The sequence below is a fragment of the Anas platyrhynchos genome, chromosome 2 (assembly GCF_047663525.1).
Source record: "Anas platyrhynchos isolate ZD024472 breed Pekin duck chromosome 2, IASCAAS_PekinDuck_T2T, whole genome shotgun sequence".
Lineage (NCBI taxonomy): Eukaryota > Metazoa > Chordata > Aves > Anseriformes > Anatidae > Anas > Anas platyrhynchos.
In genome coordinates this window covers 113,127,571-113,153,826 of record NC_092588.1, presented here as the reverse complement: position 1 = coordinate 113,153,826, position 26,256 = coordinate 113,127,571, and the positions used below count along the sequence as shown (strand labels likewise).

At 34.0% G+C, this 26,256-nt stretch overlaps 1 protein-coding gene across 6 annotated transcripts in view; it reads right to left on the bottom strand.

The window, feature by feature from the left end:
* ULK4 (unc-51 like kinase 4) overlaps window positions 1–26,256 on the bottom strand; it is a 231,653-nt gene that overhangs the window by 180,087 nt on the left and 25,310 nt on the right. For all 6 annotated transcript variants that reach the window (XM_038173765.2, XM_027451164.3, XM_072033362.1 and 3 more), the window contains 2 exons: window positions 8,506–8,613; window positions 4,864–4,947 (listed from right to left, as the gene is read on the bottom strand). In XM_038173765.2, coding sequence (XP_038029693.2) covers window positions 4,864–4,947; window positions 8,506–8,613 — 192 coding nt within the window. The remainder of the gene's footprint in view (window positions 1–4,863; window positions 4,948–8,505; window positions 8,614–26,256) is intronic.

The window sequence follows — 26,256 nt, the reverse complement described above, 5'->3', positions numbered from 1 at the left end:
CTTTTGTGGAAAAAATAAAAAACATTCTGTCAGTAAACTAGAGAACTGATACCTAAAGAAGAAACAGAAGTGATAATATGTGTGATTTAGACTGCTACTATTACATTATAGGCAATTCTGTCAGTAAAGCAGAAAACTGATACATAAAGAAGAAATAAAAGTGAGAATATATATGATTCAGACTATCACTTTTACACTATAATTTATCCTATACTTTCTGAGAAAGTAGACCATAATGCTACTCTTGTCATCCAAATTCTCCTTTCTCCTCCAAATTCACCGTAAATGAACTGCTCTGTCTAGCAGATGATTATAAATCATTTATACAGTTGCCTTATATTTATTATTGCCTTATATTACATATTGGAAGATAGTTTTTAAAGTTACCTTTTATTATTAAAAGTTCTTATCAGTTCAGAACCAAAAATCTTTGATTTATATCTTACTCCCTCATAAAGGAAGAGGACCACATAAAAGAGAGAAAGGTCCACCATTATAACTTATTGATACAATCTAATTTATTAAAAATCCTGCTTACACAGTACCTTGAAAAACACATTAAGAGAAAGAAAACTAACCTTTGTAACCTCATTCACTATTTCTGGTTCAAATAGTTTCTCCACAGCCTTTCTTAAAATGAGAGGGTTATGTACTTTCTAAAAGACAGTAAATTAGCTATGGTTGTATTCATTAATTTATCCAGGCAGTTGTATTGCCTGTATCATGATATTTGTTTTTTTCTTCTTTTTGGTTTGTTTTTTTCCAGGTTCTACAAAGCAATTGCTAAAACTGTTTATAACTGTATCCTGTATTTACGTGTCATTTTTAAGCAGAAAGGGGCAGACACCAAGCTCCTGAAAACTGTTTCAATAGTTCTTTGCTGCTTTCACACGGGTTTAAAAGGAGTCCTACACACAGTCTCTGACTCCACTGTCCAGCATGACAGTCTCAGGGAAGGATGAGGCCACAGCAACATAATCCAAGCCAAAGTGAGACAAGTTAAAAACGACATGAAAAAGCAGTCTGGATCTGGGAAGGACTATCAGTTCCATGGGCGCTATCAAAAAAAATGCTTAAGAAGATCTGAGGGGAGAGAGAATCAAACATACGGGAGAAAACACGTGGAAGCAGACACAAGAGGATTGACTGAACGTAAGCGTGAAGAGGGGCAAAAGTAAAGTTGAGATCTCACTGAGTTAAAAGTAGGTTGAACATTCAATGTGATAGAAAAAAGCAAAAAATATAAGTAGAGTCAATGAGGAGATTTAAGTAAGAAATGGGATAATATATTTATGGTGAAGGAGACACGGGTAACTTTAGCAAAGGAATCGTTAGGGTTGGAAAACACCCTCAAGATCATTTGGTCCACCCATCACCCTATCACCAATGTCACCCACTAAACCATGTCCCTGTGTACCACATCCAGCCTTTCCTCAAACACCCCCAGGGATGGGGACTCCACCACCTCCCTGGGCAACCTGTTCCAATGCCTGACTGCTCTTTCTGAGCAGAAATGTCTCCTCATTTCCAAACTAAACCTCCTCTGTCACAACTTGAGGCCATTCCCTCTAGTCCTATCACCAGTTACCTGTGAGAGGCCGACCCCCAGCTCCCCACACCCTCCTTTCAGGTAGTTGGAAAGAGCAATAAACTAAGTAAAATGGATGGAAGGAAAAAGGTAGCCATGTTAGCATTACGTACATAATATTAAATTAGAATATCCTTCATGTTTCACGACTTTCTGACACAGGAATGCCCACTGACCACAGAGGTAAACTTTAACAAGGCAAACAAGGACAAGAGCCCTGAAAAATCTTTGAAGTCTGTTTTGAGAATACGTACATTAAATAATCTTAATTGCTGTAGGAACTAACACCTGCAGCTGTGTAAATCAAGACCCTGCTATTTTAGAAACTGCACACAAATAGTTGGAAGTTGAACTTTAGACACGGATACCTGGAAGAGAAATGTTATGTCGTTATTAGAAACAGTTGTTGGAAAATATTAGTAAATAAATACTGAAATATTTATTACACGGGTTTTGAGAAACTGCAACATTATACCAAGTAAAAACATGTCTGATTGGGCTCATTGACTTATTTAGGAGTACACCAATTTTCTCATTTTGACACACCACTGAACACACTTGTTGTTTGCCTGAACTCAAAGTCAAATTCCACCTTGTGCTAGAAGCGCTGAAGTCCACTGAAACTGAACTTGTGATCCCTTACTGATAAAATAATTTCTCAGTCTTCTACTCTAGCATCTTAAAAGTCCTCTTAATGACTTTTTGCTCCCCATCAGCCCATTTCTCCTGTCTGCTCAGGTCCTTCTGAATAGCAGCCCTGCCATCCAGCCTGTTGCTGCTGCTCCCCTCTACCATCCATTTGCTGTTTTCCACTAACCTGCTGAGAATATACTTCGGCCATTCCTGAAGACATTAAACAGTATTGTCCTCTTAGGGACACTGCTTCCAGCTGGACTTTGTGCTTATCACTCGAGCAAATTTTCCCCCACCTCTCATCTTCCATTCACCCAGTCCATATCTCACCAATTTGGTGACAAGGGGAGTGTGGCAGAGTGTGTCAAAGGACTTCCTAAAATCAAGGCATACAATATTCAGTGCCCTCCTCTTGTCCATAGTGCCATTTAGATTCTCATCACAGAGGTGCTGGAATGTAAGAGATACAAGGAGAGGCTGAGAGAGCTGTTCAGTCCCCAGAGACAACAGCCACAATTTGTAACAAGAGAAATTCCAATTATATACTTTTTTTTCCAGTGAGAGTAGTCCACTATGAGATAGGTTGACGAGGGAGGCCATTGGACCTCCACTCAGATGTTTTCAAGAGTCAAATGGACGTGTCCCTAGAGTAATCTCATCTATTGAGACCTGCTTTGAGCAGGAGCTTGGATTAGATGACCTCCAGAGGTACATTACATCCTAAAGTCTTACAGCTTCAAACATGTTTAAAAAGCAAACAAAACAGAGACATTTGGTTATATTCTCAGTCAGTTTGATGACATTGCATAAATCTTTTAATAAAAAATCATGAAATCAATTTATTTGTATGTAACATTTTCTGCTAAAGATGGTGAAATCTACTTTTTCACTAAATAATAAGAGGCTTAGAAGTCTGATATACTGTCATTGTGGATACATCTGCTTCAACAGTCTTACATGTTTTGAAACAAATATTTAAAAGGTACACCATAAATTACATTGATTACCTTAAAATCCTTCTCTCTCAGTTTTCCTTTGCTCATTTCTCTTTTACCCTTGCATTCAAAGCATCTGGCACAAGAACTTGTTTTTGTATCTGATTATTCTTTCCTTAAAAAACTACAATCTCTTGCAAACAGATGTCTAACAGTAATTTGATTTTAACTAGCCAGTTTTAGATGCTGCAACATTGTTTTCCAAAACAGAGGAGTGACTTGTAAAGTTACAGAGGATAAGAAGAGGGTTGCTACAAGAGTAGTAAAAAAGCAGCAAAATAGTGAGCAGTAAGTTGTTCTCTTGTTCCCATATATTATTAAATACTTTGTGTATTTATTGATATTTTTGATTCTACAAATGGTGCTGTTCAAGAAAGCTGAGGCAGCCACACATGAAACAGAGGAACTTGTAATTGCATGTATGCACTGTACTCACACAAACAAGCATGAATACTTAAGCAAGTCCATTACAAACATCTAGCACCTTCGCAGACAGCAACTGTAGAAATCTGTGCTTGGTTCGCCTAGACATAACTTCAAGTTTACAGAAGTATTAATTCAAGCAACTGCATGGGAAATGTATTTTTATACTTTTTTTTTTTCGCTAAAAGTATATTAATATAAATTATTAAGAAAATTTTGACATGTTTCAGGACTAAGAATTGATTTAATTCCATAAGAATTAATTAGCGTCTTATGGATATCTCCTTTTAGTTCTCCTACATCGAATGTTCAAAAATAGTAAGTCTTCCATTAATAAATTTATAATTAAATAGCTTCTGACTAATGTGCTTAGAACAACATTTTACTCTAATTATGAGCTCCAAATAGTTCACAATACAAACATAGTTGTATGCTCTTGATCACCTGAAGATTTGAAGATGTTAAAATGCATCTAGACTCTTCCTCTATTAATCACAATCTGTAGCCAATAAAGATCTCAAAAAAAGATGAAAAAAGATATTTCTCTTACTTTCCCCCCTGCAGCAACCTCCATCATGTTTTCTGCCTTGAGCTTTGCCTTGGGCAAAAATAAAGTCAAGCGGTCTCATATAAACAGTAAATGCCAACCCTCTACTCAATTCTTTTTTATTTTACAAATTGGAATTATATGCATGTTTTTCTTCCCTTTTTGTAGCATAGCTACATCACCAAGAAAAATTAAGAATATAGCATGGCACATTTAACAGAATAAAACTAGTTACTACTTTGGAGCCTCAAAAGAGCACTAATAACCCAGTAAGATAAAAATGCTGTTTTCAAAAACTGTATCAGCCACTTTAAAATCAGAGGTAAACCTCATTTAAAAATGAACTATACAAAAAAGAATAAAATTGCAAGAGGGTGAGAAGAACACTTCTCACAAGAAAGTCACAGCATTAATAAATTCCATATTTACTAACGGTAATTTTTATTTACCATTTTCAAAAACCAGGCAATAATACATAAATGTTGAACGCACAGAGAACAACATTGGATTTTTGCATTCATCTCCTGCTTAGGTCATGGTCTTATCATCATTATTTAAATTCAAGAGCAATACTTGGTTGACAAGCTACTGCAGTGCTGCAGGCTACAATTCTCACACAATGCCTAAAGGGTTATTACAGTGGAGAAATTCTACTGAGGACAATGAAAGAGCCTTACCCCTTCCCGAAGACACCTCATTAGCACAGTGTAAGCTGCTGAGGGAACAACCAACCATTCTCTGGGGTGCTCTTTTTTTTCTTCCTGAAATGAAGCCAACAGCAGATATGATTAAATCAAAAAATCACAATAATCTCACCCACATAAAAATGGGTAACATTCTTAATAAGGTTCACATTATAAACTTTTCAAATTACCATATGCTAGAAAATATATTAAATTGCAGGGCAGTATTACCACTTAAAGCTATTTCACGTGTAGCACAAAAATTGGTATCTTAGTAATTTAAATAAAGTCTCCAAAAATCCATTACAGAATTTTTCCTAATATTTCTGGGTTTCATTAATTCCTTCTGGTTTTTACATAAAAAATGATTTTGCACTTGTCTCAAACATTTTGATTACCTTGCAAAGAGACAACTGTTTATTAAATGTAATAATATTTCTCTTAAATTTAATTACACCAAACAAAATTACTTTTGTTCGTCAACTAAAATAAAGTAAATTCACTTTGGAAAAATTCATTCAGAATTCGTAATTCATTCAGAGAGATACAAAACATTCAATAAAACTTACTGGATGGAATACCCTTCAGTACCTATCAACACTGTTCCAAGATCCTTATTTATATTTACTTGAAATCACCCTGCTAGAGGCTGATTCACTGCTATTTGAATCAAGATTTTGATTCTGCAATTCCACTTTCCTTTTTTTTTTTCCCCCAAGTAACCTACTGTAATTTTTTTAAATTTAGCAGGTATCATTATGATTTGACTGAAACAAGTTCCATATCTAGACTAACATCATAGAGATATCAGCAACTCCAAAACTATAGCCTCCACCTAGAAGAGGAAGGACAAGACTAGGAGTGAAGACAGTTAAAATGACAGCCTATGCTGTAACAAGCATTGGCCTATTTCTCGTTTTATTCATCTAATTAATCAGAAGCTTTGACAAATTTTCTGTAACTACACATATTAAATATAATAAAAAAAAAAAGTTTTAAGAAACAATGCAGTCTGTAAACTCCATTCTTTAAATATATGAATAGCTTTCTATAAGTTTTAGTGTCAAGTTAGAAATAAAAAATAAAATTTATCACTATTCTTAATTACCTAAGCATACCTACACAATTTTACATTTAATAAATTTACGTATATCACCAAACATTTCAAGATCTTCCTACATTTTGCTCACAGCTCATGCTAGTTTTGATTAAACTTTAGATTCTTCACCCTAATAAAAACTTAAAGTATGAAATTAACAGAAACAATACACAGAACTTGAAAGGTTTCCCTTAATGCAAATTGTTTAAGAGTAACAGAACATCCTCTCTGGAGTCCACTCATGCTACACTTAATTGCTCTTGGCTTCTGTTTGGAAGAAAAATGCATGTATAGAGTGCAAGATCTTATTTATGAGATCTGATATGCAAGTACGTGAACAATATAAAAGTTTAGGATTGCAAAGGTCCACTAAGATTATCTGCACTCTCCAGTATTTTCTAAGCCACAGAACAGCAGAGACCCTGTAATATAACCAAATGAATCACTGTGTACCTAGATAGGTGATAGTTTAAGTGTTGGATAATTTAAGATTTGCCAAATGCTTATATCAATTGAAAAAGAAATAATCATCATTTAATATTAACGTTGAGGTAAGACCTAGAAGCACTTAGCAAAATGCTAGGGGAAAATATAAATAAATAAAAATTAGGTATGTTCCCAGAGTTAAGGTCTTAATTAATAAGTGTTTAGCAACTTGAAAAGACAATCAAGCAGTCTAAATATCAAAATGGAAGGAAATTAAAAAAAAAATAATAAAAAAAATGCAGCTTGTGTACAGTTTTTAATGAATCAGTTATCTTTTTCATATGTTAGTTAAGGTGTAAAAAAAACTTTGCTGTTTGAAGATATAAACTGGGAATAAACCTTACTGTTACCTCTTATACTACCATTGACTTGGTGTGTAATCTTGGCAAGGTCATTCCATACTGCTGTTCTGCAGTTCAGCTAGCAATGAAATGTCTACAACACTACAGCATTTTGAAGCTGCACAGGTACAGTGTAGAAAAATTAAAAGCTTTTTACAAAGAGCTTTTTTTTAAAAAAAGGAAAAAATATGACTGAAGTGTTAGTGCACACAAATCACACTATATTTTTGAAGTTTTACCAAGACACAGTGCTTTAATATCATAAGTGCAGAGAAATCTTTCTATTCTCTAATAATTTCTAACTCAAAGCAGTTCAACACATTGCTATAGTTCTTCCTGAAATACTGAGTTTTCATTTAGAACAAGCTATCATGCTTCTAACATTAGGGAGTTCAGAAATACATACAGACTTGAAAATTTCCCAGCTCACAATTTCAGAAGAAAAAAAAAATGTGTTAGGTTCAGTGCAATCAAAATACTTTCCTATTATAGAGCCAATGTAGACAGATTTGTTTTAATTACAAAAGTTTAATTTAAAATAAAATCAAGCAGTGCAAAATATATTGCCATATATAGTTTCCAAGTTGGAGTTTTAGGTTTGTTTTTATTAGTGGTTAAAGATTATATAACGTCATCAGACAGATTGCAAGCTAAGTATATATTTTTTTTCTTCTAAAGAAAACTGAGAAAACAGATAAAAATAATTTGTCCATGTGGACTTATTTGTCATAACACAATTTCTCAATGTGAAAACATGTTTTGTGACTCAGGACATGTGTGTTTGACAGAGATTTTAGCAACTGCCTAACCAGTAAAAGATGATGCCTACTAACATAGGCAAAAAAAGGCAACCGCTTCATCATGGAACATGAAAAGAGACTAGATGAGGATAATACAACATGGAAGTTAACCTATAAGATGTCAAAATACAAATCTATTTGGTACGTTCATTCCTTTACAAAGTGACCTCACAGACTGAAAACTAACATGATAGCATTCAGACCAACCAGATGATGCAGCTAGGACAAATTATTCAGAGAAGCTAGGGCTAGATTTCTTCTGTTTGAAATCACATTCATCTCCAATAAATTAAAGAAACTACTTTATTCTTGAAATAAGGAGAAGAAAGGCCAGAGTTTAGAAGCTCTGTCATTTTCAGTTCCACTAGTAATAGTATTTCTTCACTATAAGTAACTTTTTAAAGTACATTACCAGTTTTAGACTATAGGTTTAAATCTAGTCAGCTATCACCATAATTTCTTTTGAAATTGGCCAGGATCATTCCAATTTCTTTTCCACAGCATTGTGATTTCAACCATGGTAAAATCAGATCTAATTTAGACTAGATATATTAATTTATTGATATCATAGGTTGTCCTGATATACCTTTCTTAATCAAGGTCTCTAGTTAAGATGTTCTAACTCTCACATCTGCCACTTGGAGGCCTGAAGTCATTATGGTGACTGAGGCAATTGTTTCACAAAGTTAAAATTCTATATTTGAAGAACGTGATTAAATTTACATCAAATGGAGTATATGAAAGGATTGGTATGTTCTTTAAAAAGTAAAAAAGTATCACAGAACATACAAGAACAAGAAACACTTGAGAATACAAATGGCAAAATCACTTGCTTTTTTATCTACTATTCCACAGGATTTTTTTCCCACATCTGTTACAGAAATTTGTAAGGATCATTTGACAGTCTTACCTCACTGGCTACGAGGTAAAGAAGCTCCCCAAGTGCTGGTAAAAGGCATTGTTTCAATTTGCTATTCCTGAAGTTCTCTCTGATGAGTTCAGTTAGAAGTATAATTGCCTAAAATAAGAAGAAATCATATAATAAGGTATATAATCTTTTCTCAATCAAAACGCACCCTTAAATGTAACATAGTCTCTATCTGAAATGCCATCAAAACAACATATTCTTCACTTATGCTAAATAGCCATTTGCAAAGGATTTCGTAAGAAAGAAGGACAAGAAAAAAATAAGAATTACAAACCATGTTATATATTCAACATGGAGAAAAATGAAATAAATAAATAGCATAGGTGACAAATTTTCAGTTATCCTTTCTCCCCTTTTCTCCCGGGAAACAGAAGCAGATTTGTAAGAAGAAAGAAAATTAAAAAAAAAAAAAAAAAAAGAGGACAACAACAAAAACATGCTAGTTGCTGTTACTATGTTTACATGAGAAGATCTAGAAGTTCTCCTCACCATCAGGTTACAAAAAGAACAACAACAACAAAATGTTGTCTTCTCTGTAGATAATAAATCAGGTGACATGAAGCCTTACTGGTGCCTTACTACTTGACAACCAAACATAAACTCTTAGTTACAAAGAAATAAAACAATAAAGTAAAGGTAAAGTAGCTATACAGTATTTATATGGGGAGAATAGGGGGAAACGAAAATTCTGATTCATCTTGTGCAGGTGACTTAATGGGAAATCACTTTCCTATACACACACAGATTAAATTTAAACCTAATGTTTGATGCTGGAATCAGTCAATAAAGCAAGAGACCATCTAGCTACCACATGTTAAATTGAAAAGCATGCTATCTGCTGGCTGGGATACAGTTATGTCTCCAAATACACTCCATTATTTAGCAAGCATATAATAGTAGAGCAGCCAGTTGTTTCTTTAATTTAAGAAAGATGGAACTATCTACATGTTGTCCTCCTCTCCCTTGCCTTGCAAGGGCAGGAATAGAAGATACTTCAGTGAATACAGATTTAACGTACTTACTATGACCCTTAAATGTTTCCTTTCATTCTCAGAAAGTATTTAGTTCTAACACTTTTACAGTGCTTACGAGATTAGAGCAAACAAGCTGTGTAAACGGATACAGTCTCTGAAGTCAGTGGTTTCCAACAGTTTCCATGATGTATGTGAGATCTGAAGCTATTTTTATGTATGTTAAACAAGCAGTAATATTGCCCATACTATTTCATTTAACCCTTGGAAATGATCTTTATTCTTTATTAACAGGTTGCCCAGAGAGGTTGTGGAGCCTCCCTCCTTGGAGGGAGAGCCACTTGGACATAGACCTGGGCAAGCAGCTGGGCAGTGGTTCCTTCCAAACTCAACCATTCTGTAATTCTGGGATTTGTCCCAACTGAGCAAGTACTAGCTGTACACAGAGCGCACACAACGCATACCTCTACCACTCATTTCAGGAAACTCAACATTTGTGGTTCTGTTCAAATACAAACCAGCAGCACTTCAACCCAGGCCCAAGGGGTCTAAACAGTGACACTTAAAATTCACTTACTTTGTACAGTCTGTTTCCCAAGATTTTCTCAGACTTTGCACAGCATCTAAGTTAAGAATCTGACAGTCATTCTTACACTCTGGTGTCAAATTAACCCAGTAAAAAGACATGAATAAAAACATGTAGTTTTCAGTTCTGATTACATGCCTTTCAGGGAGGGCTCCTTTCTCCTGTGGAGGATCTAAGTCTAACTCTCTTGAGTGTGTATAATCTTGAAACACCAGAAAATCAGCTTATAATCACTAACTTTTAGTTCAGGATATGCTGATGAAAGATAGTGCCTTAATACTTACGAGCAACTTATAAGTAATTTCAGATTTATTGCAAGACATCATCTTCCAGAGATCTTTGATAAAGACCACTTGCGAACATTTCTGGATTTATAACTGCATTCTTTGCAATATCTAATGTTTATTTCATTAAAAAGGAAAAATTCAGAAATGCATAGTTGCTTGACAAACAAATATCTTGTCTCCTATATCCTTTGTTAATATTATATGCAATTTGTGTTTATAAAAGGCATAATATCTTTGCAGGTAAAGGCTGGATTACAGTCTCCAACCTTACTGTCATTTGCATCTATATAGAAAGAGGCTCTAAACACACACACACACAAACACACAGAAATTTCTCAAAAGCTCAAAGAAAATAACCCGTGAAAACTAGTCTCATGTTAGCAAACTTTGCAAGACAATGTTCCCTGAAAGTAACATTGTAAATTCTCAAAAGCATTTCAGGAATCAGTGAAGCAGACAGTAAAATATAAAATAAATAAATAAATAAATCAGGCATTCAGTGGTTAATCACAGAAAATAATCATTTCAATTTTTAGAGGTTATTAAATGTACCTTTCTTTTTTTTTTTTTTTTAAATAAAATTTTACAAATACATTTGTCAGTACAACACATTTTGTTCCTCAGAGCTCTGAAGAGCTTTTATCCTCAACATTCTTTAATTTCTCTTTCCCTTCTGACCTTAATAGCTTCATAACATAACCTCAATCTTCGTACAGAGAAATCATATAAGAACTGGAAATGTAGACTTAAATTAATTAAAACAAGAAGATCTACTAAACAAACTTTGACCTTCTCCCCTTTTTATGTAATGCTATGCTCATTAACTGCTTTAACTTTCAGAACGCTTCTTCAGACATTATTCAGGAACTTCAAGTAACCTGCCATTCCAGAGAGAACTCAACTTTCATATTTAAGTAAAGAAATAAATCTATCGGTAGGTTTTAGAGCTTCTAATATATCAGCTGGATAAAGTAGTAGTCAAGTTGGTTCAATTGCAATTTTTTAGTAAATGGTGAACAGGTAATGATAGCATTTTCTCTTTTATTACATGTGCTTTCTATACCTATACAGAATTATTTTTGCTTTTTGTGATGAAATATATATATATTGAGAACTATTTTTACTGTTGCATCAATACCACTAATGTACTTGAGAACTGTTTTACTAACATGCATTACCCATATTCAGTTAACACCCCTGAAATAGTATTTAGACAACACAGAATTGATTAGCTGTTTGATAACAAGTTGCAGACAACAGACCCAGCAGGATAACTAGGGACATTAAAGCACCATGATACCTAAATTAAGATTGTTTGTTTGTTCACATGCAAGACCCGATGAAGAAAATGCAACTCAAATTGTACACCTCTTATAGAGAATCAAGGCAGGCTGTTCAAAATTATCAGTTTTAATGATGTGTGTCAGCCAGCAGAAATCCAATTTAACATTGATGTTGTTTTTCACCTGTAAGTTTTATTTTCCCAATGAATAGTTAATGCAATGACGTTCTAAATACACTTACGTATGCAAGCCTAAAATTTTCAGAATCTTATGTTATATTACATTAAAAAAAAATAAAAAAATTAAGCTTTGCATTTATCAAGCTGTTCCTTTACACACTTTCACTTAATTCTATTCTTCTACCTTACTATTCAGTTAAGTTTTAGAAGAATGTCATTTACATTAAATATACTAGGTTTATCTGCTCTCTTTCTGGTTGTTCATTAAAATTAAGAATTTAAGATTTAAAATTAAGATGAAATCAAGGAACAGTATTTGATGTTGGCAAACAGAAATTGCTGTTTCTTCTTTGCTCTCACTCAAAATTTTAGGACTAGCAGACTATTATTTTTATTCAAAAGCAGTAAAAGGAAGTCATGATATTTCAGCTCCCACTGTTTTCTTATTTCATACTCAAATGAAAGAGCTGTGAAACTGAATTAACAAAATTTAAAGTTATTTACTTCCCTTCCCCATGCACTAGAAAAAAAAAAAAAGGCAAAAAAAAAAAAGCTAGTCAGTGTAATGAATTGAAATTTTCATTAAAAATGGTTTATTGAACAAGAGAGATCTGTATGAAGAAATCTGAGCTATGAGATCCATGGCTGATTTTTGCAAAACTGTTCAGTCTTTGTTAAAAAGAAAAAAAAAAGAACTAACTGCATGAGTTTTGATACTGATTATCTTCACATGCTATAACAAATGTATCCACTAGTGTGTAATTCTAGTAACTGTAAACTGATTCATAACAAGAAATGCACAGTTAAATTACCAGAATTTAAAGATGAACAGAATTGTATGGGGGTACTATTAGAGAAGGACAGATTATGGAGGATACTCTATATTCTTAAAGTAAATGCTGATGGGCTTGCAAATACAAGCATATATTTACTGTAGTCACATAGTAGTCTCTTTTTCTTTAAGTACCATAGAGTCTAACATTTGCCCAATGATTACCCCCTGTTCACTGAACACAGTTGAGTAAATCAAATCCATGTATTATCCAAGTGCAGGAAATAGGAGCTCACAGAACATGTCACATACTAAGCAGAAAGCTGGTGCTGTTAACCAAACTTAAGCTCTTCACATGTCCTCTGCAACAGAGGCTATGAAACAGGTGGTCGAGATTCATCATCTGTGTTATAAGGACAATCATATATTTGTGTAAAATAAAATTATGTATTATTGCTATAATTATACAATATAAATATATTTGAACGTATATAAAATATCCTAAAAGGAGGAAGGCAAGCTGTTTCCTTCTCTGTCATGTGCACAGATTACTTCTAGTCCTGACAACATTGATTTGCACCAGATTTAAAATATTCATCCTTTCAGTAGGAAAAATATATTAAAATAAATATTTTAATAAAATATTAACAATAAAACTGCTCAAAGACTTTGATACAAGGTTAAAGATTAGTATGAATTTTAGGTAAATAAGGTTTATTAGCTGGAAAAGCACACAACAGAAGTCAAATTGATATTAATCACATAGTCTGACAAAAAGTCTCATTGCCAGCTAGAGCACATTTTTTCCTTTCAACCTGCACACATTTTCCTTTTCAATGATGTAAGTAGTAATGAACTGCAAGCTCTACAGCATCTGCTAAAGTGTCTTAAATTTAATACATTACTTAGACCTCGTACATCAGCTGTCAAGCTGGATGGATGTAGTATAGTTATAATAATAGAAGAAAGAAGAAAGATTCATATCTGGATAGACAGTCATTACCTTCATTTACAACAATAGTATGTGGAGCTGATACATTAACAGATTCTCAGCCCATTTCAAGCTACTTCTGGAAGTTTCTCTGCAGTTTTAACAGTCCAGAAGTGAGAATTACAACATATTCAAAAAGAGGAGGTATTTTATGCCACTTAAATGTTAAGGTAATGTACAGATTTACAATAATTTTAAGTTTTTAATCTGTTAATATGAATGTCAGCAAGCATTAGTGAGGATTAAAACATCTGTAATTCTGCAAACCCTTACAGAGATAAAAACTGTCTATGCCTGAAGCATAATGGAAATTACTTCTCAGTTCAACTTCTTTTGAGTGAACACACATGTAACACATGCAACTGATGCCACCACAATCTCACTTTCTGTGGAGAACAGCAGTCTCAGCAGGCTGAGACACTACACCATAGCTGCATTGCCATTAACCAGAATAGAATTACACCACGTACTCATCTTTAAAATGGCACATAAAGGGAAAAAGAAAAAAAGAAAAAAACAAAAAACAAACAAACAACAAAAAAAAAACACCACAGTGCTCTCTGAATGTTTCAAATATTTTCCCTATCTTCCTCTCACTTAAAATATGTAGTTAATACATATTGTATTATTGATAACTGTACTTACACAGGGGTTGGATCCAAACATACCTGTGACAACTACAGTTCAGGGAAAGCTGGTTAAACAACATACTGAAATAAACAAATGGCTTGACTGAAGAGTAGAGTGACAGGACAGAAAGAGATACTTTCATCAGATTTTTCTACAGAGTGCAGATACAAGAAAAAGGGTCTGAGTGAGCAAAATAGTCTGTTTCTGCGAATTTTGTGTTCTGTACAATAAATTAGGTCATGGAACATGGGAGATCAAAGTCAAGTCTGACTCAGAATATGAGCACAGTATTAATACTTTCCAGAATACAGAAAAAACAGAAGCAAATATACAACACATTGCACAATTTATGCAGTAGTATAACACCTCTAGGGAGCAATATGTGTAACATTTTTCCAGGTGAAATACAACACAAAATTAATTCATCATGAAAACTCTCACCTTTTCAACTTTTAGATAACTGCTGTAAGCAGAGGTCTTTGCAGACCAGCAGAGTAGCTAACCAGATGTCCTTATTAGCTCCATGAATATGCTTTGGTACTAACCCAAGATCCCAAAGAGAAACAAACAGACATAAGCAGTAGGAACTAACTTATAACTGCTACATTTACTAGCAAACCAAAAATGCATCCACACACACACAAAAATAAAAAAAAAAGAAAAAAGAAAAACACCTGCATACTGGCTTTGGGTATTTGCTTTGTTTAGGGAGAAAAGGCTATTTCTTCTCCTTATCTTCACAGATGCACCTCAGTTATGTTCACGAATACATCCATTTTCCACCACCCTTTAAGTTTGAAGATTTTTAATGACAAGAAGTATCGGGTAAAGATGTTTGCTGCAAACAGAAGGAAGGTCCTGTGTTCCTTCTTGCCAAGGGCAAGAATGAAAAGAATTGCTGAAGTGCAAGATGCCCAAGAAGTGAAGGGTCCTTGAATTTAAAAGGATTTCTGCCTTCAAAACTGCTGTCAATGGCACTCAGCTCGAGCTGATTTACATCCAAGGATGTCAACTGAAGCTCTAGAAATCAGACTTCACAGAACAAGATTTGTCAGGAACATCCAAAGACGAAACTGGTTTTTTTTTTGTTTTCTCTTCCGTTTTGTTTCCCTGTATTTCTCTGCAGGTTTCTACCATTCCAGAAGCACAATATTTATAAAAGGTGGGAATGAGCTTTATCGTTTTCATTAACTCTACATGAAATTACTCTAGGTCATCATCTGTTGCTTCTGGACAGCATGGCAGTGTGCCTGTTATCAACTTGATTTAGAAGCCATGCTGATGACACTCCTGAAGGCCCAATGACCACTAATAAAACACCCATTTAGGGGTGTGTAGATTGATTTATTCTGAATAGAATTTTAAATATCTTTTTAAAAATCTACAGACACTGAATATTTGCCATAAATTGTCTTTGAAAAAAGTTCATTTTACTGATTATTTCAAAAAACCCTTCATTCTACTTTGTGAAGGTGATAACCAGACCCAACACCATCTGGTTAGAAATTTCTCTTCTCTACAGATTTCTTTACTTTTAAGATGTGCTTCAGACTAATAAAACATTTTATCCCAGATTATAACCGAAAGGGCTGATATTCAGAGGAAAAGTTAGGATGACAACAAATACACAACTGATCTTGCATAACACTGGGGCTGGTTTGAACATCTTTTAGTGCTGTAATCAGAAAGCAGCAGGAAACATGAAACTATTAGGCTTTCAAGCTACCATCAGTCTGCAATTACTATCACAAAAATTTGTTCTAGCCTAATTGTGCCAATCAAACAAGTATGTGCTGTAGAGGAAGAGGATGGATTTTTTTCTCCTATAACTAGTCTACTATTTCATTAATTTGCAAACTCAAGACTCAAGGATCTTTTTAGGTTCATTCTTCAAGCTACATATTTAGTTGCATGATTTCAATAAGCAAATTATTGAGTTGGTTAATTCAGAAAGAAATTAACTGTATCAGAAATATTAAAACTCAATTCTCAGCTATGTCAAGCTTTAATAAACATGAACTAATAGGAACACAACACAGAACTCCAATATTGTATGACATAACTTTGTAAACATTATGCAAATAGCATCCAAATTATGCCAGGAAATAGATAACAATCTCACAGATGTGTTTTCCAGAATTAATAGAAAAAGTTGTTTGTTTCATGTCAAGAAGGTTATGCATGAAAAATTTGTCAGTGTAGTCTCTTGCTCACAGTAGGAATGCTAATTTCATGATTCATTTTCTGTATATATTTGATTGTTCTACTGATATTATAGCAATGTAAGACCAAAAATATTTCAATTCCAAAGAAAAAAAAAGTTATTCTGGCTAAGTTATTTTAATCACAGAACCATCTAGCCCACCTAGCCTTTCATGTCCCATACACATCTCCAATGTATGTGACACATCCACTTACTTATAAAAGGAAAAAAGGGATTGGGGTGCAGAGAAAAAAAATAAAATATCACACAATGTAAACAGAACAATTAAAAAAAATAAGTTCTGCTGGGGATGTCTTTTTATAATACATAAGATCTTTGCTGTGTACCACTTCCTTAATATATCTGAAATATTTTAGCTAGTTAGAAAAACTGTTTTGACAAAATGTTCCTATAAGAAATCAAAGAAACTTCCTATTTTCAACCTAGTCATTGGAAATTTACCTTATTTTCTATTCTGCAAAATTCACCTACAATATGCCACACAAATTTAACAAAAATTGATGCCACAAGCAAGGACAAATTCCCTGCACACTGACAGAAATACTAGCAAAAGAACACATCTAATTTAAATCTAAAACACGTCAACAAATGCAGCTCTTTCTGCCCCATGATACACAACCATACAAAACTCCATACTCCTACTTTGCTGTGTTGTATTCATGAAAACTTTGGACAAAATATGTGGTGTTAAGTCCCAAAAGATGTAGCATAAAAAGAAAAAGAAGCATTTAGACAATCCCTTTAGTCCATTTTTCTAACAAAAAACAGTAAAGGCATTGCCTCTTTCCCTGAAACCTCTTATGAAACTTTTATCAAACATACCAAGAGTAAAAAACTTCTTAGACATATTTTTTGCAAAACTTTTCAAAACATAATAGCAATACAGAAGTAAAAGAAGGGCTGTAGTACTAACTCATTTCTTTTTAATCAGAGAATATATATGAAAATATTTTTAACACACTAAGCATAAAAAAGGTCAGAGACTATTAAGTATCAGAAAAACATCCTCCTAAGCCAAGGAGTTTCTGTTTAAACTTCCTGAGAGTTAATAAAATAAGAAGGGAAGATGCTAAATGGTAGCCTTTATGTAATTAACTTTAAAGTCAGCCAGCTAAAAGACAGACATTCGTGAGAAAGCTGGCTCCTTCAGCTGACAGATCTGCTTGCAGCTGTAAGAATTGTTCAGGTATCCCTAATGTATTTTCTACATATAGATTTAGCTGTCTAATTTTAAATACAGAAGAGGGACTACAGTAAGTGTTCAAAAGGCTCTAGAATTTTTGGAATTTATTTCTCTGTGAACCAGCTCTGAGTACTCTCAAGGGTACAGGTTACAAAGACAACTAAAGGTGTATTCCCAAAGGCAACTTACTGGTGAAGTGTCTGACATTTTATTTGTTAACATCACATTCATTTAGGAGAGCTGACAGGCTGAATCTTGTCATCTTCAATGCTGCAGGATAACCACCCTTATGCTTTTGTGAAAATAACAGCAAATTAGCTTAAACAGGCTGTACAAAATTTGAATTTATTTTCTCTTTTGAGAAATTAAAGTGTGCATTCTATTTTTCTTGCTTTGTGTATATATGGACAGAGCTGAAAGGGTATAAAAAAATCACTGAATATTTTTAGTTTAGATTCCCCAAATATAACCAATAAAGGCAAAATTATTCCATGCATATACAGAACAGGACACTAATATGTATTCTAAAACTTCATGAAAGTGATGCCAGAGGAGGGACAAACTGAAACTAGTTCAGCAAAAGCCTACATAGTTCAACAGTCATGAAAAACTCAGCTTCCCACTGGATGGTGTGTACATAATAAAGGCAGCTGTCAGATACATGGTACATTTCACGTAATCAGTATTTTCCTCTGGAAGTATGTAAACCTAAAACTGCTCATCACTAAAGGATCAAGACAAAAAGGTAAATCCTATTCAAGAATCCTTCAGCTGCTTTCCAAATCAAAGAAGCTTCTAGGTTTTATTCTTTGCAGCCCTCAAAAAGGATGCTTTGCACGAACTAATCCACGAAGCATTACTTTCTTCTCTTACACTTTCTTAAGAATAACCCCTGCACTCAGGCAAAAAAAGAAAGAGGTAAATTTAGGAGTAGAAAAGTTAAAACACTTCAATTATTTTGAAGTTTTGTATGCAGCTGAATTGAAGGGAAAATAGAAATAATGATGATAGTGTCGACATTGAGTTAACAGCCTAACAAATGTGCTCATCTTACTTTAACAATAACTATTGGGTCAAGCTCTATTTCTCGGTAGATCTTGCACAGTAGAAATTTCTTTGCATATTTCCTGCTCTGAAATATTAAAAAAAATATATATATATATATATATATATATATATGCATCTCAATATTTTGAGGCAAGTTTAGTCCTCAGTATACATAATTTCCATTAACATTAAAATCAATTACAGGTGCCATGGAGGTAAACTCCCTTCAACTGGAGTCACTCACCAGTAAAAGCTAACTGGGAATAATCTAGGACAGATGAATAACCAGCTTAGAAACATGACAACTTATTTTCATACTAGAGAATTTTAATTAAAAGTATAACTTGTACATTATTACTTAGAAAGTAATTATTTTGTAGTGAAAAACAGTGCAAATATTACTTTTAAATACAACTGTAAAATATTTCAACTAAGTAGGATTTAAAATTGTATTCCTTGCTGTATGTATTTATGTATGTATGTATGTATTTACAGTGGACAAAATGAAAGAAAAAAAAGTACAGAATGTCATAAACATTTTGAACAGCTACATTTTAAACCATATGATTGTTTCATGCTAACAATCTGAGATCTTAAGCTTCAAATACTATATGTAGTGTTAAAAAGTCATTAAAGAAACCCAATTATCTCACAAAAATGCAGTTAACTGCAGCAATATGCAAATAGTAAACTAAGAGAGCAAATGGCTAGGTAATATGGAAAAAATAAAAGCTTAAAGTACATCAACTGAAACAAGAAACATTTTCTACTTTACAGAAAAATACAGCGGAAAGGGACCCAGAACAACAACAACAAAAAAAAAGTCACGATGTGCTTTAATGCTTTAAGCAGAAATCTCACAGCTTGTGTTGCAAAAATATTACAAAGATTGACAAAGATATCAAATGGTTAGAATCAACAAAAATCTGTGATTGCAGGAATATACTCAGCACATATACTGAAAATAGTCTTACAAGCTGTCTGATGAGACATGAAACGCTTCCATCATTAAAAGCAATTATGAAGAATATTTTTACAGTGTTTCTGATGTCAGATGTGTTATTCTGTTCATAAGCAACTCAAATATGGAGACCTTACATGTGAATTGCCTATCAGTTTTATAGCATACATGCAGAAGACTGAAGGTAATAATTAAATAAAAATCATGATTTCACAAGACAAATCTTTGTCAACCAAAACACAACGATGTTAAGCTGACCAGCTGTCAACTGTTTTGAGATTGTGTTTTGGTTTTGTGAGTGATCAGCTCTAGATACTTTAAAACAAAAAGTACAAGAAACTTGAGGTGAGCCTGAACAATCAATTTCCTTGTGCTGACATCAAATCTGAAATGCGTCTTCAGAGCCTTACAAAAATTGCTTGCTAGCATTTGTTATTTTGATACGCCTATTATCCATGTCAACACTTCTCTGAAATTTGCCAGCTTGCCAGCTTTCTCAGTTTCCTGTGGAAAGAAGCTTCTTCGTATCATTGCATAATAACTGCTTGAGAGGAGATATTTGATCACATTACACAATGAAACTTGCCCTAATTGCCACATTACACAAGGAAACTTTGTCCCTTTTCAACTTCATGAAGTGGTTTTATTCTTAAACTACAAGATAAGAAAAACATTCCAACATATATTCCCTATAATACTCATCATTTAAGAATAATTCAGACACTTTTAGTAAAGAATCTAAAACTTCAGTACTCTCAAAGAGAGGATGTTGTTGTTTTTTTTTTTATTTAGTCTCATTTCTCCTCAAAAATTATCTTTAAGCTATTTCATAAAGGCTCTGTAGAAGGTAACTAGAACTGAACGTAGTATTCCAGTAAATGCTGATGGTGGGGATGTCCCCCTTCTACCTTAAAACCCAGGCTGATGAAATACAGAGGGGATGGCAGGATGGATTTGGACAAAACCGGACCCTGAGCCACAAACCCTGTAATACCCAACAGAAATCCCACAAGATAGATATTACAAATAAAAGAACAGAAAAAAGCAATTATAAAATACTTAGAAATTATAATTAGAAATAGAAAGCCACGTCCAGTATTACATAAGTATTTACCTCAAAATACTCAAGAGTCTGATGCTTTCATACCTTTAACTGATACATGATCATACCTGATTGCCTGAGTATGAAACAAATTATCTTGGTACTCCAAAAGGTAAGAAGAACACAACATGTTTTAATTCATCTCATTTTTTCCTGAAAAAATAGGTATGTTTAGTGTTCTAAAATTTCAGAAGTAGGGTGTACATATAAATCCACTTGTTTTTGAATATGTCTAACTACACTAACTTTTTTATTTTTTTTAAGAGAATGAGTTAATTTCTCCATCTAGTCCTAGTAAATGAACTGAATGGTGGATAAGTGAACAAATGAAAGAGAAAGGAACACACAAAGATTTACTGCCTGTGCAATTTTGACTACGTTTGTCAACATTGACTATGTTGACAGTATTTACACAATACCTTTGTGGGTGGGCAGCATTAATAAAAAACAGGAGGATACACACTTCAGCCATCTATGCCATGTTCTTATTTACTACACACAGATACTAATTCTGAGCCACATACCATAATTTCAGCCACTTCAAGTCCCTGTTATGAGTGCCACCATCAACAGAGCAAGGTTGAGTGCTATTTCCTCCATTGTGCTGGCACAAACATTTGTGTAGCAGTCTGGGTGACAGGACAGATCCAAGTTAAAATGAGCATGATTTAAAAAGAAAAGCTCCTTCAGATTGTTGTCAGCTCCCTATTGATTATTCACCTTAGGATATCAGCTGAGAGTGGTGATTCGTTAGTTCAGACTTTTTTGAAATGCCTATTCCTGACACACAAAAAAAGCCAATCTCTGCAAAACAAAGAAATGCAAAACCCAAATAGCCCAAAGCTCAACATTTACAGTATTCAGATATAACATGAAGAGCCCAAAACATGGTCTTGCTTTAGAGGTGTAAGAATGTAGAGTAAGACACTTCCTCTCTCCACTGCACAATAGTGTGTGACTTTCAGACATACATACTGGAAGGCTGGGAAGCAGAACTAAGTCTTAAAATGTTTAATGGGAAGCTGTTTTCCCTCAACTGCAAAATAGTATCTGGATGCCCAATGACTTCAAAAAGTCTTCATGGGGCTGTGAATTTTGGGGCTGTTTTTCCCCCTAATGTATGTTACCCCTTAATTCTCTGTTTAATAAGCTTCCCCCAGACACATTCAATAATCAAGGTCACAATTGTATTTATGATAGAAGCAGCTGAAGGAGAATACTGATTTGCTGTTTCATAACACCGATGTAGGAGGAATATAAGTTATGCTTAGAATCCTGAATGAAATATTGAAAAGAAAACAGACAAGTCTACCAAATACCTTCTTACCTTCTGGAGATGTGTATATTTATTGACTGAAGAAAAGGATCCTAGGGGCATAGCTCTTTATTATCCCAAAATTACAGACTTGTAGAAGGAAAGAGATTTTTTGCTATAAGAACACATTAAATTGAAGAGTATTGCAAAGAGGTGTATCAGCAGCACTACTGATGTCATTTTAATGGCAAAATGTGCTATTTTATCTTTTGAAAAAAAAAAAAAAAACAGAAAAATTAAAGGGCTCTATGAAAACAAGCTCAATAAAATGACTTTTACAAGGGTACAATTTTTGCTTTGGTCAGGCAATTAGTCTGACAAAATTGCAAAAAGTTATTTAATCTTGCAATTAGCAATGTTTTTCAGTTCTCTACCTGGAACTGACAAAAGGTCTTAATATTTTCTCCAGCAATCCAGAATTCCATTGTAAGACAGAAGACAGACTAATTGTCATTAACATTAATTATATTTATATATTCTGTCTTTTCAACTTGGAAGAACTTCTCACATACTCTACGAGTTTTTGCCAGCAGAAGCTAATTTACCTCAGAAGTGTTTAGCTTTTACTTGTCTTCCTTAATTTTCAACAATCATTTTATAGCACAGCAGACATTTGTGTGTGCAAGTATGTAAGTACTTTTATGCACATATGCCTCCTATACAGCTTCTGATTAGCTCATGCCTACTATCCAAAGATTATTATTTTTAATTAGTATTTTTACATACATGTTATCAGTGTAAATCAAGCAAAGTGCCATTGAAGGAAAAAGGCAAGGATACACTGAAATCACGAGCATTTGTGAGTAGATTAAAAAATCATTTTACAATAAAAATATCAAAACTAAATAGGTTGAGAATAAATGGTCAAGTGAGTACTTTTATTTGGATCTCCTTACAATATAAGTAGTTGTATATAGGGCTAGAAACGGGAGTAATCAATGGGATCAGCCAGAAGCATGCCTTAAAGTTGGCATTCTGTAGGAATTTTAATGAGAACAAACTCTACACACGGAGCAACCAGACTACCTAGAGAAAGAATCCATAAAACTGAACCTATAATGACGCAGCTGTGATATGAAAGTTGTAGAAAACAACCAGCGAATTGTACTTCAAAAATCATAAACAAAAAGGCATCACTTTGGATGAGGACAAATTAGGAGATTCTATTGCTTTGACAACGGAAGGGCACTCTAAGCTCAGTGTTACTGAGACATTCTGTCATTCTCCATGGGGTATTAAGTTGGTTAATTTGCCCATGGAATTCTATAAACCAACGTTTTTGCGAAGAAACTTGCAAGTATGAAAACTGTGGCAGGATCTCTGAGCCCTTTGAACTCTCAGCAGGGCAGAGGAATCAGGTCTGTAGGAAAATGGACACAGCTGCCTAAGTCACAATGTGCAACTGGTATTTACAATCAGACAATTAAAAAGACGTATGGAAAATGACTAGCTTTTTGCCTTGAAAAGGAGGGGCAGAAAGCACCTCAAACAGTAGAGGACGCTGGTCCTGTACCAGACAGAGAAGGACGTTGCTCCCTGACATGAGGGCATTCTGTGAAGTTGATTTATGATCTCCTACTAAAATGAAAGGCAAAGTCTGAAATTTCACATGAGAGTAGCTGTACCTCTAGTAGAAATAGTCACAGAGAGGAAGGAACAATAGCATGAAGAGCATGGAAGGAATTTTTCTGTAAAATCAAGAATAAGCAGATTTTTCTTTCCAAGCATTAGCATTTAGTTCTGTAAGAACCAGTTTCAAATCCTAACTACAAAGATAAAACTTCAGCTGTTTTCCTACGATAACTAGGAATAAATAAGAGGAAATTATGCTTCTGATTTGTAAAGGGCGATTCCATGAAGATAATAAAACATAGCCATTGGTAAGTCAGCAAGTAATTGACCTATACAACATCAACAAATACTTCAATTTTTATTGCAACTGTCAGACAGAGGAAATTACACACAAAATGTTTTTGCCTTCAGTGAAAGATTCTGATTCAAAGAAAAATATGCAAGAGTTTAATTTCCCTACTGCATTCTACCATCAGTCTTTTTCTAATCAATTGTATTGTTCTAGAAAACAATTAATTGGAAATAGACTAACTGCAAGTGAATTTACATTAGAATATATTGGGAGATTCAGAATAGATCAGCAGAATCAAGATGTACATAGTTCCACTATTATATCTTTTTGTAGTCTGGTCCAGCAGAGGATGTAGTATTAAATAGCGTTTACTTGTATTTTAATTTTGTGTTTTAGTGACCTCTGGTGGTTACATATGGAAAAATGTTTTTCACAGATGACCTTAAAGAAAGGGAAAGCCATTAATTCTTCAAAGGGCAATAAACCAAAAACTTTTGGTTTGCAGCAAATGAACATTTATTATAGCATGTGAAATGAGGATGAGGTTTCTTTCTTTCCTAAAGTTTTTTCTGCTTTTTCAGGACTCAATGTTGCTATTATTTAACAAACCATTTAAACAACAAAAATAATTAATGGTGCAGTATAAACTTCAAAGGTAGATAAAATGTCCTTAAGTAAATGTATAACTGGGTAAAAGACAGGAAACTAAGGGTAGAAATAAAGAACCAAATTTTAACATGAAATAGCCAGCAGTGCTGTCCTGTTTGAGTCTCTTGTAGGTCCCATGCTACATTTACAAATAGCAAAGAAATCACAGAAAAATTGATGAGTAAATAATGGGGTGACAGAACTGCAAAGTCTGTTGGAACAACATAGCTCTGTGACAATGGAGCAATATAAGTAGGAAAGAAAATTTATTGTATGCAGCACAGAACACACATGGTAAAAGTAATTCCAGTCTTGCATTTTCTTGAGTTTTGACTTTTCATACTTGGGAAGAAAATTGTGAGGCTGTAAGAGGGAGATCCACAAAGAGACCAAGTCTGCCCAACAGTAGCCAGTAGCCAAAAAGCAGGCCATATTAGAAGTTACTGATAACAAAATAGGAAATAAATAGAAAACCAACTACCATTCAAATCACTTATGTATCTATTTTATTAGGAGGATGCAGTCCTCCTAATAAGGTTCTTGATCTTAAAGAGATGAAACTGGGATCCGGAAGAGAACATAAGGCAAGACGGATGAATAAAATTTTAAGAGTTTTGACATGAGGAACAACTAACAAAATTAGAACCTGTCTGGAAGAGAGATGACAAAAAAGCAAAAGATAAAGATACCTTGAAAACCCCACTATAACTGGTGCAGAGAAGATGAACGTGAAATGCATGTGCTTCTTGTGCAACGTAAGAACTGGCAGGCCTCAGAATGAGCCTATGGGCAGGTCCAAACAAAGGGACAGACTGCTTCACCCAGCATACAGTTTAGCTGTGCAGTTTCTTCCCAAAGGATGTTATGGATGATAAAACATTTAAGAGGGTTCAGAAGATTACAAGACAAATTCAAATACCTGCTTCAGAAAAATCCCAGAGATGCCTATCACGGGAGGTGAAGAACAAGTGTTGGAGAAATAGGAATGCACGCTTGCATTACTCTGTGATTCTCCAGGTTTCCCACATTTGCCTCTGTAGAGATGTCAAATTAGAGAGTCCTTTGGATTGAGGCAGTAGTGCCCTTCTTCACTTGTCTGTAAGGGACTATTTATTTATTTATTTTATTTTATTTTGTTTTAATTTTAAGTAAGACCATAAAGAACAGATTTATTTAGGACTTACAGTTCTGGGGTTGTATGTTACAGACTTCCTAAGAACAGGATCATGCAGTCATTTCACATTATGTTCTGACTAGCTACAGCTTGGTTTTGACATTTCCTAAATCACAGCAGCCATCAAGAAACTTCAGCTGGACTATCAGCTGGTTCATATAAGAGGATAAATTATGGCATTATTTGTTAATACAGTGCATAATGCTGTTTAAAATGTGTTTTTTAAAAACAGAAGATATAAAATTATATATAATTCCAACTTTTTAAAAGCATGCAATAGCTGACAATCCACAGGAATGTTCAAACTAGCAATTCTGTTACTTGGAGGGGAAGGGAAGCAGGAATCACAACTGTAGAGATCAGAAGTTACAAAAATTATACTAAAGACATGAAAACATTGGAATTAATTTTTTTTAATAATTATTTTCCTCATACTAATATGGTAAGCATTCTAAAATATTTTTTTAAATTAAAACATATTATTATGAAAAAAACTGCAAATAATTCACTACAGCA